The sequence below is a fragment of the Phocoena sinus genome, chromosome 4 (genome assembly GCF_008692025.1).
Source record: "Phocoena sinus isolate mPhoSin1 chromosome 4, mPhoSin1.pri, whole genome shotgun sequence".
NCBI classification, from domain to species: Eukaryota; Metazoa; Chordata; class Mammalia; order Artiodactyla; family Phocoenidae; genus Phocoena; species Phocoena sinus.
In genome coordinates this window covers 102,292,669-102,306,027 of record NC_045766.1, presented here as the reverse complement: position 1 = coordinate 102,306,027, position 13,359 = coordinate 102,292,669, and the positions used below count along the sequence as shown (strand labels likewise).

The window sequence follows — 13,359 nt, the reverse complement described above, 5'->3', positions numbered from 1 at the left end:
GTGTTCCAAGTAAAGTAGCTTTTCATCTCTGAAGGGCTAATGATGATGGTTGACTAAGAAGTACAGATGTCTTCATGCTGATGCTCAAAGCCCAAATTAGGTTAGCTACAGTGCTTGAATTTGGAATGCAGAAGCCATCTAAAAAAAGCTTTTATAAGCAAAGCTTAAAATGATGGCTGCACTAAGTGTGCATTTATCCACTGAATTTCTTTAGATCAGTACTGGCCTTTATTCTGGGCCAGGAGGCTCACAGCTTTGAATGATTAAAAAGCTCGTATTTTAGGATGATTAAAAAAATTAGTCTACTTCTCTTCTGGTCCAGCTGCTCCCACCTGTTAGCACAGTGAGGGATTGTCCACTGTTTTTTGTTCTGCTTTTGTCAGCATAGCCTTCATAATGTCCTGGTGTTGATAGAAAAAGAGAAAACAATTCTAATTAGGAAAGCATTAACATATTAAGAATGACCCAGCTTAATGGAGTGGCTTCATCAACTTTCTTGCTGAGGGCTGGCATGAAATTCTCTTTTCTGTCAGTAATACTCTTTTTACATTTAGTTAGCCTTTGGTGGTTGAGAAGATTAGAAAGACTTCTTTCTTTACTGAAATTGCTTTTGCCCTCCTTCCTGATCCCTCATCTCCTAGAACTCCCTGCATTAGGTGCACCTTCTTTTTGGAAATCATACTAGCAATGACCATTTTGGAACATGTAGTAAAAAAATAAAACATAAAGCCAAGACTCCAAAATGCTATTCCTGAAAAACCACAATGACTTCTTCAAGAATTTTTTAAATTCACCCTCTTTTCTACTTAGCTGAAAAAAAAAAAGATTTGGTTTATTTTTGACAATTTAAGCATGAAATTCTGTCTCCATTTAGTGAGTCTTAGTATATATATGAATCTTGGATTGTGATGCCTTACATTATATATTTTAAAAAGTTTAACCAACCTAAGCCTATTTCAAATAAAATCTATGTCTAGACCAAACAATAATATAGTATAAAGTTATATTTCATCTGAGAGTTATTTTTAAATGCTGAATTGAGAATCTTGACTAAAGCTACAATTTAATGAAAAGCTTCCCTGATTTTCATGTTTAGCAATTTGAGTATTCTTTATTATAATGTCATGTTTCACATCAAGTCAGCCACATTTAGTGAGCACATACAATGTGCGAGGCATTGGATGGTAGGTGTAGAGCTCTGAAGGATATAGAGATACCTAAGACTTCTGTTTCCTGTGGTATGACAAACTATGTATTTTAGCCAACTCTTCTGCTGAAAATAACTTAAAAATATGGGATATAATATTAAAGAAAAACAAAATCTTTTTAAATGTGTCAATGATCTGCAAATACTCAGTGGCCAAAAATTAAAAGATTGGGAACCTAGGAGGTAAATCGAGCATTGAAGCTGGCTTTTCACTTGAGAGCATTTGCTTCCCCCAAAAACTTGCACGTTGATTTCTAGTGCTTCATGAACATGTGGGAATAAAAAAGAAGCCAGAGCCTGCTCAAATAGAGCATCTATTAGGAGACTAACTTACGTAAAGCTGAGACTCCAAAATGCTATTCCCTCCAATAAGGTAAACTAGGAAGAAATTGTCCTTTCCAAGGGACTGAAAGGAAAGCCTGTCTTCAACTTTGGTGGTGGGGGAGGAATGGACATACCCTCTGAAATTTTGTAACCACAGCTAAGCCAGTATAGACCATTACAGTGAAGTTGCAGAACGTTGGAAATAAAAAACCATCTTAATAGCAGCCAGAGAGGACAAACTATTTACCTTCAAAGGACAACAGTTAGACTGAGGATTGACCTCTGAGTGTAATAATGGAAGCCAGCTTTCGGAGGAATGATGTTTTCAGTGTGCTAAGAAAAGATGACTGTCAGTTCAGAAATATGTTCACCAAAATATCCTTGAAGAGCAAAAGTGAAATGGACATTCTGTTAGATCAAGAGAGAGCAAGAGTATAAGGTTGTCACCAACAATTCTAGAGGAAGAGGGAAAGCCATACTAGATGGAAGATAGAAGATACAAAAAGAAATGGAGAACAAAGAAGGTGGGAAATATATGGGGAAAATCTAACAGTCGTTGACTATGGAAGACAACGATAATAACATTTTATGCACTTAAAAAATGTAAGCCCAGGACTTCCCTGGTGGCGCAGTGGTTGAGAGTCTGCCTGCCGATGCAGGGGACACGGGTTCATGCCCCGGTCCGGGAGGATCCCACATGCCGCGGAGCAGCTGGGCCCCGTGAGCCATGGCCGCTGAGCCTGCGCGTCCGGAGCCTGTGCTCCGCAACAGGAGAGGCCACAACAGTGAGAGGCCCACGTACCGAAAAAAAAAAAAAAAAAAAGGAGGCCCTAATAAGTCCCAAATACACAATGTCAGTAGCATCTTATTTAGGAGGAAGTGTTATAAGATTCTTATATCTTTTAGGAAAAATGGTGGCGCTTGCCTTAATTTAGATTTTTCTTCTACATATGCATGTTAAAATCTTTAGGGTTACCACTAAAAGAATAGAAGTAGAATGTAAAATATCTAAATCAGGAAAAGAGAGAAATGGAATGAAATTAAGATGTGATTCTTTCCTTTGAGGCTCCTTAGTATTGTCAGACAGGGTGGAGACAGGGTATGACTTTGGGGGTTGTCATGGCCCTGGTTTACACACCATCACAGATATGTTTAGCTTCACGTTTCCTGCTACCCTTCACCTTAAGGCTTGAGCCACTTGAATTGTTTCCACACTGGAGAAACCCTAGCAAAGGCTCAGGCCATCCTGCAGTTTTCTGCTGCTGTTGCTACTACTGCCACAGATTGGGGGTGCCTTTGGATGGGTGCCAACTGACAAGTAGAGGTCGCCACACCTGAGTGCTTGCTGCACCTGGGCTGGGGACTCTCTGGCTTCCTTAGTACTTGCTGGGAGGGGCCAGATAACACAAACCTGAAGTGTGTGGGAGTTATCAACTCTTGGAATGGACTTTAACCAATGAGAGGCTGGATACAGGAAGAAGCCAGTAGATTATTTGTTCTTCGTCTCTACTTCACTAAACGCCAGTTTCTGACAGGGTCTGTAATTTCAGACTATGGACATATCCTGAGAGACTGAGCGAAGCTGTAGCTAGCTTTATTACAAACCCTCTTATATTTGTGCTCCCTCCTTGCATGATTTACTTCCTTTTTTTCTCTCACTCTTGTGTCCCTGGGACTGTACCCCTTCTATAATGTAAACTTTTGTCTTAGACTGTTTTCTAGCGATTTCAGGCTAAGACAGAGCTTTCAGACACCTATCCATAAGCTGCATTAGTGAATCCTCCAAAAAATCACCCAAAAAAACAGTGTAAACTAAATAAAAAAGAATGTACTACCTGTACAAATGCAGCTTTAAGGTGATTTTCTACTCCTTTCCCCGCTAACAAAATTGATGCCATCTCTTAAGCTCCTTCTATATAGAAATTTGGAGCCCTGGTAGTGGCAAAGGTAAGCAATGCACATGGACTCTGCTATGACATAAAATATGTTAAGTACTATAGGAGAGGTACATAGTATGTTTGACAAATAGACGAGTCAGTCAAGTTTGGTGGAGCACAGAATATTTTGGTGAAATAATTGAGTTAGTGGTTAAAATTGAATAATTCTCTTGAGGTCTCACTATTACAGACATTTAATTAAAGCTAGGTGTTTGAACTTTATTTAGTGGATGATGGGAAGCCATTACAAGTTTTTAACAGTGGAGTGACAACCAGAAAAACAACAAGTTGTGTGTGTGTGTGTGTGTGTATACACACACACGTATACACAGATACTTTTGAGCAAAGAGTTTACAGAAAGTTTTCCTACTCTGCATTAGAATTTCACCTTCAGTTCTCTTGATTTGTTTCCCTGGTAACCTGACAGAAATTGTCACTTTGTTTCTAGGCTTTTGATAAAAATGACCCTGACTGATAAAATGAATGTGCACTGCGAGAAAGAGTAAATAAACCCTAAAGACCTGATGGGCATGCCATGCTTTGGGCCTGAGTGCAGTGACTCTTGTAAATGGGCATGTCCCTTGTGGGGACCCTGGAAGCTGTGCCTGTGGAGTTGTTAGAAGAGGTATAGGCTCCTGTGGGACGTGAGGCTTTTAAACCAGAACAGCTCTTGCACCTGCCCAACATGAGGCTCATCTTCTTGCACCTGAATTACCACCTGTTTGGACCGCCACAAGGCCTTCCAAGAAAAAGCAATGTCTCACCTGCCCTCTTGGCAAAAGACGTAGTTTCTGTCCTGTGTAGGATGATGCCAAATGTGGCCTGTGTGAATGTTTAGTTGAATTAGACCTGAAAATCTAATGGTTGAAAATACCACCTTAAATAAGATTTAAAAAACCTAGAAATTATAAAAATGATATGATTATTTAAAAAATTGTGAAACTTATGTACTTAAAAAGATACTACAAGTAAATTCAGAAGACAATTTAGGAAACATTTGCAAATCAGATGGCAGATAAAGGGTTAATATTCAAAATATGAAAATACATCTTACCTGTTAGTAAGAAAAATATAAATAGTGCAATGGAAAAAAAGAAGGTCAAATGATAAGAATAGGCAGTTGACAGAAAAGCAAAACCAAATGATGAATAGACAAATGAAAAGAATTGTGTTAGACAGCAAGGATTATACTACAGCATAACAAGCCATATCAGACTAATAATAAAACTTACTTCTGTGAGAGTTTGGTGGTGGGACAGGGTAGTATTTACTAAAACTAAAAATTTCCCTACCCAAACCTATCTATTCCTCTGGTAATATCCCGTTAATAATAAAAGCACATTATGAAAGTACACTTTTATAAAGATGCTTATTGAATGTTATTATTAGTGACAATAGTGTGAATGCCCAACAATTAGCAATGGTTGAATAAAGGAGGACACATTTTTTTCTTTGTACTATTTAGCAGCCTTTAAAAATGATTTATAGGGCTTCCCTGGTGGCGCAGTGGTTGAGAGTCTGCCTGCCGATGCAGGGGACACGGGTTCGTGCCCCGGTCCGGGAAGATCCCACATACCGCGCAGCGGCTGGGCCCGTGAGCCATGGCCGCTGAGCCTGCGCGTCCGGAGCCTGTGCTCCGCAACGGGAGAGGCCACAACAGTGAGAGACCCGCGTACAGCAAAAAAAAAAAAGCAAAAGATTTATATATCTACTGATTGACTTGGTGGTATTGCCTTTGAAATATTGGTATATATGGAGAGTAATGGGACAGAGAAGTGTGTAAATATAATCCTGGGTATGTAGACAGTTATATAAGCATATGTATATGGGGTAGTTGGGCAGTTGGTGGAGGGGGTAGATGAAGAGTAATGTGAAAAAAAGACACTACAAAAATATATAATTCCATTTATATAAGTTTTATATGTGCATATAGGCATAAAGAAATATGGTATGATTATTTATCAAAATGTTAGATGGTGCTTATCTGAAGATAATGGGTTTTAGGTAAATTTTGATGTTCTTCATATTTTTATGCATTTAAAAATATGCTTGTCTTTAAATATATATTATATGAAATTTATGTCACTACATAGTAAATATATAAAAATATAAATATATATTTAAATAAAGGAAGAACAAAACAACTATTTTATTAGGGAGAGAACCATTTGCTAAATGCCTTCTATTACTGAGAAGCAGCATGGCATGGTGCTTAAAAGTAAGTAGGGCTCTGGAACCAAGTGTCTTGGTTTCCTGCTCTGTGAACCTGGGCAAATTACTTAACCTCTCTTGGCCTCAGTTTCCTTATCAGTAAAACAGAAACCATAACAAAATTATCTCATAGGTTTGTGAGGATTAAATGTGTTACTACATGTAAAGTCTTAGAACAGTGCTTAGCCTTTAATAGGGACTCAAGAATTGTTAGTAATTATTATAAACATTTGTTGTTACCACTTTTGCAGTCCTATGCTAGACATGTTACTAAAATATCACAATTACTTTTTAAATTCCAGTTTCATTGAGATGTAATTGACATACAGTACTGTATAAGTTTAGGGTGTAGCATTTAATCTTAACAACCACTTTGTAAGGTAGAGGTGGTAAAATTTCTCCTGTGTCCTCTTAGGGCTTCTGGCTGTGACCAACGTAAGACAGAATAACAGGAGTCAAGCATACAGATTTTTTTTCTCTTGGCCTTGACTCTGTGTTTCTGGTGATAAGAATGTTTCTTTCCTCCTGGTATAGGGAGGGTATCTTTCACATGGGAGTACACCTCCTGCTTTGAGGAAGAAAAAGAAAGGTCAAAATGCCCTTCGTGTATCAGCTGTTATTCAAGTGCCTTTAACTCAAAATAATCAATATGTCAAAGCAGCATATTTTGAAGTGGTGTGTTCTGAACCCCTTCACTAGGGACAGTCCCCATTTTCCAGATAAGGAAACTGAGACTCTTGAGGAGAACTAAGTTAAGTTCCCCAAAGTCTCACAGCTCATAATTTGAGCCCATGTCTTGCTTATCATAAAGCCAATTACACTTTACATGCTTGTTTCCACATACCACATTTCATTTATTTAAAATGAAGGTGTTCTGTCCTAGAAGGAACTTTATATATCATTTACTCTTACGAATATATCATTTACTCTTAAGAGCTTTAGGAGAGAACTGTGTCTGAGGTATTGGTTGTATAGCATATCTTGGGGAATCCATAATTCTCTAAAAGTTTTCATCTTCAAAATGAAATTTGAATGAGTAAATGGTGAGAGCTTCTGAGAGGCTCCGTAGGCATGACTATGGTAAATGTTTTATAAAGTGTTTGTGAGTGTATTTCTGTTTTTAAACATAAGAGAATCATAATGTTTACCTCTGAGCCCTATTTCTGCATAATTATGATGAACCAATTTCTTTCCTGAAATTTATTTGATCAAAAGTGGAAATTTAACAGTTCCGTTGTGTTCGTTTTAAAACTTTTTAATCCTTTACATTTAGGTTATCTTCATTGTAATGAATACGATAGTCTGAGGTTGAGGTGGCTGAGGCAGACGTTAGAATCGTTCATCCCACAGCCTTTGGTAAATGTAATTGAAGTGTCTGAATTGGATGGCAGAGAAATGGGAGATGCCCAGCCTGAAACGTTTGACAAGGTACTTTTATTACATTGTGACAGACTGATAGATTCCCAGTGATACCACTGTTATGTTGCTTTGTTGTTGTTGTTTTCCATCTGCTTCCAGACATAGCCTCATACAATTTCTCAGTACCCTGGGAAATTTTGATAAAGTGAACATGGAAGCAGTTTTCATTTGATGGTCAGCATGTTCAAAGGAAGCGGAAACATTGAGATTGGGGATTATAGAATGCTTTTTATTTCCAGGTACCTCAAAGATACTCAGGAAGAGATCAGATATTATTTGGGTCAGTACTCAAACATGTGCACAGTATTGCTTTAATTCAGTAACGTTTCATATCAGAGTATGACAATTGAAGGCAAAGAAAGCATTTCAGTAAACTGAAGTTGGATTATTAGTTCTTAAAAATAAATGCTGAGAATTCAGAAGTATAATAACATCTGTTTAAAATGAGTAGCTTGTAAAAGTTTTTGCTGTCATCAAAATATGAAATATTGGTAGATATTAGTAGACTGTTAGTCCTCTTATTCCCCCTCCCCGCTAAAAAACCCAAACACTGAAAGTGCACAGGAAATTTTTCTGTCAAGTATTAGTGAAGAAATGTCATGAAACACTTACCAAGGTGTATTTTCGGTTTTAAAATAAATTTATTTATTTATTTGCTACTTTTTGTCATGATTTACTTAGATTCCCTATATACTTTGTGTCTGAGGATATATTTTCAGTTCATATTTGCATTACGTGTCCTTTTTTTTCTGTAGGTGTTAGTTGATGCTCCGTGTTCAAATGATCGAAGTTGGTTGTTCTCTTCTGATTCTCAGAATGCAGCCTGTAGGATAAGCCAAAGGAGGAATTTGCCTCTTCTACAGATAGAACTCTTAAGGTGAGTGCTATTAATATAAAAGCTTACTTCGGTTTCTAATATAATTTAAGTAGGCATGACAAAACATGACACAGGGCAGCTCCGAAATGGAGGGTTTCCTGTGTAGGTGTTAATAATTAATCCTCCAAAGTCTGCACCCAGAATATTCTCAACCTCTTCCCTTTCAGCTCTTGTATTATAATGTCACCTCTGCCCCCTCTGTCCCCCCCAGCCCCTCAATGAAATCTAGTGTTGCTGTGCATTGTCTTTTAAAGGACACAAATGATTTTACTATGGTTTAAAGCTGTTTGCTTATCAGGACCATCCTGAGCGTAGGATTCATCACCGTATTCTTGCACCAGAATATGAGCAGCCCCCCCGCCCCGTAAGAGTAGCTTTGGACCAGGACACATTTTTTTTTTAGTAATGAACACATTGTTCTGGGTGAGTAGGAAGTTGTAATTTGTTGTTAGCACTTATCTCTTCTCTAAGAATTTTCCAGAAGGGCATGACCATGAGAGATACTTAGTTTCTTCAGAACAGAGCCATTTGGGACATCCTGTCCTGGTTTCAAAGAAATTTGTACTTATACCCTAGTCCAAGTAATTCCTACTGTTTAATGTGGGACAAAAAATTCTTTGGACTATTTAAAATATAGTTAAGTGATAACTTATCACTCATTACTTATTACATGTGGAATGATCTTACATGTGGAATGAGAATGAGTGACAGTTTATATGCACTGCTGACAACATGCTTTACTTCCAACTTCTGATTGACTCACAACAGTGAACATATGCCATTAATTACCAAAGTATTACAAGCAGTACTAATACATGGTCTTGTTTTTGTACCAGATTGTGTCTCAGCTCATTCTGTTGATTCCAGGTAGCACCAACCAGCGGGTTCTTAAACATTTTTCATCTGGCAATTAGACTTTGTTTGTATTCTTCCAAGGTCAGCCTTTCATTTACTGTAACCCTGAGATAGTTTGAGAGTTCTATGCCACCTTTCCCTTCTACCTCTTGGGGTGTCGCATTGATCCAGCTCTAAGTCTTTTTTTCTTACCTAAACTTTCTTGATCTGGCTCTTTAGTTAATTATTCCTGTTACTTCGGGCTTTGCCATTGTGATGCCTTACACCAACAGACACTAAATCTTATGGTGGCTTATTAGCATTGTGACCTCTAATTTTTTTTTAAGCCGTAAGCAGCCAGGCTTCCTGAGGATATCATTTTTCCTTCCTCTCATGAAAACTATATATATAGAGAGAAATACGTTAAAAAAAAAACAAAAACTGCTGTTATTGTGTGAACATTGTTCTGAAACTGGCTCCTTTTTCTTAATATTTCTTGAAGTCTTTTCCTTGTAAACCTACTTTGTTCTCTTCACTCTCCACAGTAAAGCCAAATCTGATCTGAATGTAAATCTGATCATGTCGTTCTCCTGTTTTGAAGTCTGCAGTGGTTCCCCGTTACTGTTAAGATTTCAGCTTCCTTAGTATGATATTCACATCTTCTTTGAATATGGTTTCTTATTCTGAGGCCAGTGCATTTCCTGTTTCTTATGCTTAAGAGTTCTTCTAACTCATTCTCCCCGTTCTCTTGGCGATCTCTACTATTTCTTTGGGAATCAGCTCTGAGATCTTATTGAACCTGTACCTAACTCCCTAGGACTGGGATTGGTATTCCCCTCATGTCCTTACCTTCATTTAAAAATATATTGTTTCTCAGTTCCTCTGCTGGACATCTACCTAGTACTTGTCTCTTTCTTCAACAAGACTGTAAGCCCCATGGGAGAAGGGATTGTCTTATTGTTTTTATTCCCAATATGCAATTTGGTGTCTGGCGTGTAGAAGGGGGTTCAGTAAATAATTGTTTAAAAATACTAAATTACAAGGGCTGAATATTTAGAATTTACACATGTAATTAAATTTATAGCAAAGTTAATCTGACAAAAATGACATAATCATTATTGTTACTGCGTGGTAATTAGGCATAAATGTAAAGCAATTCACATAATTTATTTTGATTAGTATTGCATTTACATAACCAAAGCATGATTTTAGTTTCAGTTTAGTTTTTCCCCCATTTAATATATATCCCTTAACATCATATAGCATTTTGATCATCATCACAAAAATCATGCATCTGAGTAAACCTCACATCCACACCGTCTTGTGCCCTAACAAGTGAGGCTCTTCTTTAGTGTCTACCCCTCTCTCCCATCATCTTACTCCCCAAAAGAAATGGCTTTAGCATCACATCACTTTAGTAGCATATTAACAGGTGCAAAATTGACATCTCAATCACAATGGGTGTAGGTTTTCATGTAATTATATGTGATTGGGAAAGACCATCACACCAGCCCCCTCCCATTCTTTTCCTTGAGCAACTACTCTGCATTCCCTGCCTCTGATGCCTGGTCTGTGTGAGAGGTTTAGGAGCCGCTTGAGGCAGCTGAAACTCTGAGCCCCTTGGCTATGTGATTATGATGATAAAGAGGAAAGAGCGTGATACACAAGCTATAGTCACAGATAATGGTTCTAATTCCCTAATGTCTACAAATTTGGGGGTTAAAAAGATATAGGAAAAAGTGATAATGCCAGCCACAATCTCTCTTTTATCTCCTGCCCCTGACTCCAAAAAATGAAAAAAAAAAAAAAAAAAGACTATAGAGACTATAGTAATTTTCTGATCAGGTATAGCTCTTTTACTATATCACATACAAAGAAATTTCTCTTATTTTCTTCCAAATCTTCCTCATATAGTTATTGCCTTGTCATCCTTTAATAAAAGGCAGTCCTTTTATTCCACAGTAAGAAATAGAAGGTTTTAAATGCAAGCATATGCAAGAGAATAAATACATTGATGTGTATGAGTTTTAGTCAGAAGTATAAAGGATTGATAGCAGATCCTTATTTGCATTTGCAAAGAACAATTAGAAAGCAAGCAAGCAAATATTGCCTAGCTTGATATTATAGACAGAAGATGGCACTCAGAAGGGAGAAAAGAAGTGAGAAAAGGATAGTTGAGTGGCAAATAAGAAAAGCTTTTTGTTTGTACTGTTTTGTCGAAGACTCAGTTTGTATGTTTCTGCTTGTCTGCTGGCAGATATGGTGCTCAAAGATATAAAATAGCTTCCATGGTTATTATTCACTCACTTTACCAGAAATCATTCATATTTACATTAAATAGGCAACCTGCATAGTATTCAGAATTTTAGCTTCTGAAAAACCAATATTCTATTACCAAATATTCTACAGCCAAACATTAATCTTACACATGTTTTTATGAATGTGATACATCATTGAAAATCAACACTTTAATAGAAGTTTTTTGATGTTAAACTTTTAAAAAGGAGTAATGTAGATATGTAATAGTTTTTTAGAAATTCTTTAAAAAGGTTAATGCATGTATATAATTATATATAATCGTGAAAATAGTAATCTGATTTTATTTTGGCATGAAAAGCGTATTGGATGACAGGAAATCCCAAACCATATGAGTTTATTATACACTTATTGGGGACTCTTCAGTTTATCCATACAAAGATGGAAAAATTAGAATCTTCTATTAAATTTATACAACATGAACATATAAGTTATATACAACTCTCACATGCTTCAGAAGATGAGAAAGTGGGACAAGGATATAAGGAATAACTGAGTGTAAGTCAGTTCTATTAATGAAGTGCCATTTGAAAGTATACCTTTATTATCTTTTCTCAAAATAATTTCTGAGACCAGTCATTTCTGTTACATACTATGTATGTGCACACTACATAATCAGATTCTCTTGCCTCATTTTTCTTTAAATATATTAGGAAAAACAAAGTGGGATAATATGCTAAAAATGATATATACATAGTCTTTTTAGAAAGTGGCCAAGTTTGTGCAAGAGAAGTTTACATGATTTTTAGGTGAGAAAGCATGAACTGAAGAGTATGATTTATAACAAAAATATAAGTATCTTATTGCAGTAGTGTATCATGTCACCCATTTCCAAATCAATCACATTTAAAATACTGACCCCCTCTGGGTTTTTTTTCTCACTACTTGACAAGTAAAATCCAATTTGTGAACTCATTGAAAAAGGAAGCTTAGATTATTTGATAATGTTTTGAAAATTTGTAAAAATCTTCCAGATAAGAGTCCTTAAAAAGTGTTACTCTTACAGCAGAGTTATGTTTTAAAAGAAACATTAAAAAATCAACAACATCTCTTCTGTCATGCTCTTGAGCTGAGGTACGGGATACTTCGTGCCTTTGGAGCATGGTCTTCATCATTCATCAACACAGTGACCAAAAAATTTATATGTACATATTGGAAAAGTAATCTTCGGACATAATGTTCTATCAGAATGGAAGATTTCCACCACTCTTTGGGCAATGTATATATTTTCTTTTTAAAGTTTAACTAATTCAGTTAATACTATCCCTCATATGTTTAGTCGTATGTTTGGAATCCAGAAAACAAAAGCTAACCACTAACTACTACTACTATCGCCACTACTACTAATTCTCTTTCACCTTCCCCTCTTCCTCTACCTTTTCCTCCTCCTCCTCCTCTTCCTTCTTCTTTTTTCTTTAAGTTAGGTGGCAGGAGTTAGAGGTGCTGAGATTAAAAAGCTGTAATTTGTTTGGGCAAAGTACATGTTTCTTTTTTATAAGAGTTGATAGATCAAAACATTCCACATTAAATGAAATTGTAAAGGGTTGAGAAGACATCCATAACTATAGTTTATAGCCATTATACTTTAAATCATAGAAATATGTTTCAAGGGTAGATTGACAGTGTAAAATACAGTGTTGAAAATAAGCTTTTATCAACATTTGTTAAATATCTACTTTGTGTCAGAAACTTTGCTAGGCACTGAAGATACTAAAATATATATGAAATGATTCTTATTCTCAAGATTCTCAGGGCAATTATCATAAAATACGGTAAGAATTTGGTAATAGAAGGAATAGTTAGGGTGCAGAGGATGCAAAAGGAGGGACACCTAACTTTGCTCAGGTTAAAGATGGGATGTGGGAATAAGAAGATATATTTTACAAAATAAGCAATAGATAAATATTTAAACTGAAGATATTTTTCTAATAATTTTTCCTAATCATGAAAGTAATCTAGTCTCATGAAGCATTTGGAATATACAAAGAAATATAAAGAAGAAAATAAGCCATCCATTGAAAGAAGCTATTATTATTTGGACTTATTTCCTTTGACTGAATATAGTATTTACAATAATGGAAATCATAGTGATAAATAATTTGATATATTTTTCCATTTAATTTATTAGGAACATTTTAATTTTTAAATAGTCTTTGAAAACATACTTTTCAAATGGCTACATTATCTTAAGTCACTTATTCATTCACTCATTTATTCAGGTAGTTAAGAGTATC

The 13,359-nt window shown here is 36.2% G+C and overlaps 1 protein-coding gene across 3 annotated transcripts in view; it reads left to right on the top strand.

Annotated features, from left to right (window-relative positions):
* The window catches only part of NSUN3 (NOP2/Sun RNA methyltransferase 3), a 53,143-nt gene that overhangs the window by 13,446 nt on the left and 26,338 nt on the right, over window positions 1-13,359 (top strand). For all 3 annotated transcript variants that reach the window (XM_032631609.1, XM_032631611.1, XM_032631610.1), the window contains exons 4-5: window positions 6,953-7,107; window positions 7,854-7,975. In XM_032631609.1, coding sequence (XP_032487500.1) covers window positions 6,953-7,107; window positions 7,854-7,975 — 277 coding nt within the window. The remainder of the gene's footprint in view (window positions 1-6,952; window positions 7,108-7,853; window positions 7,976-13,359) is intronic.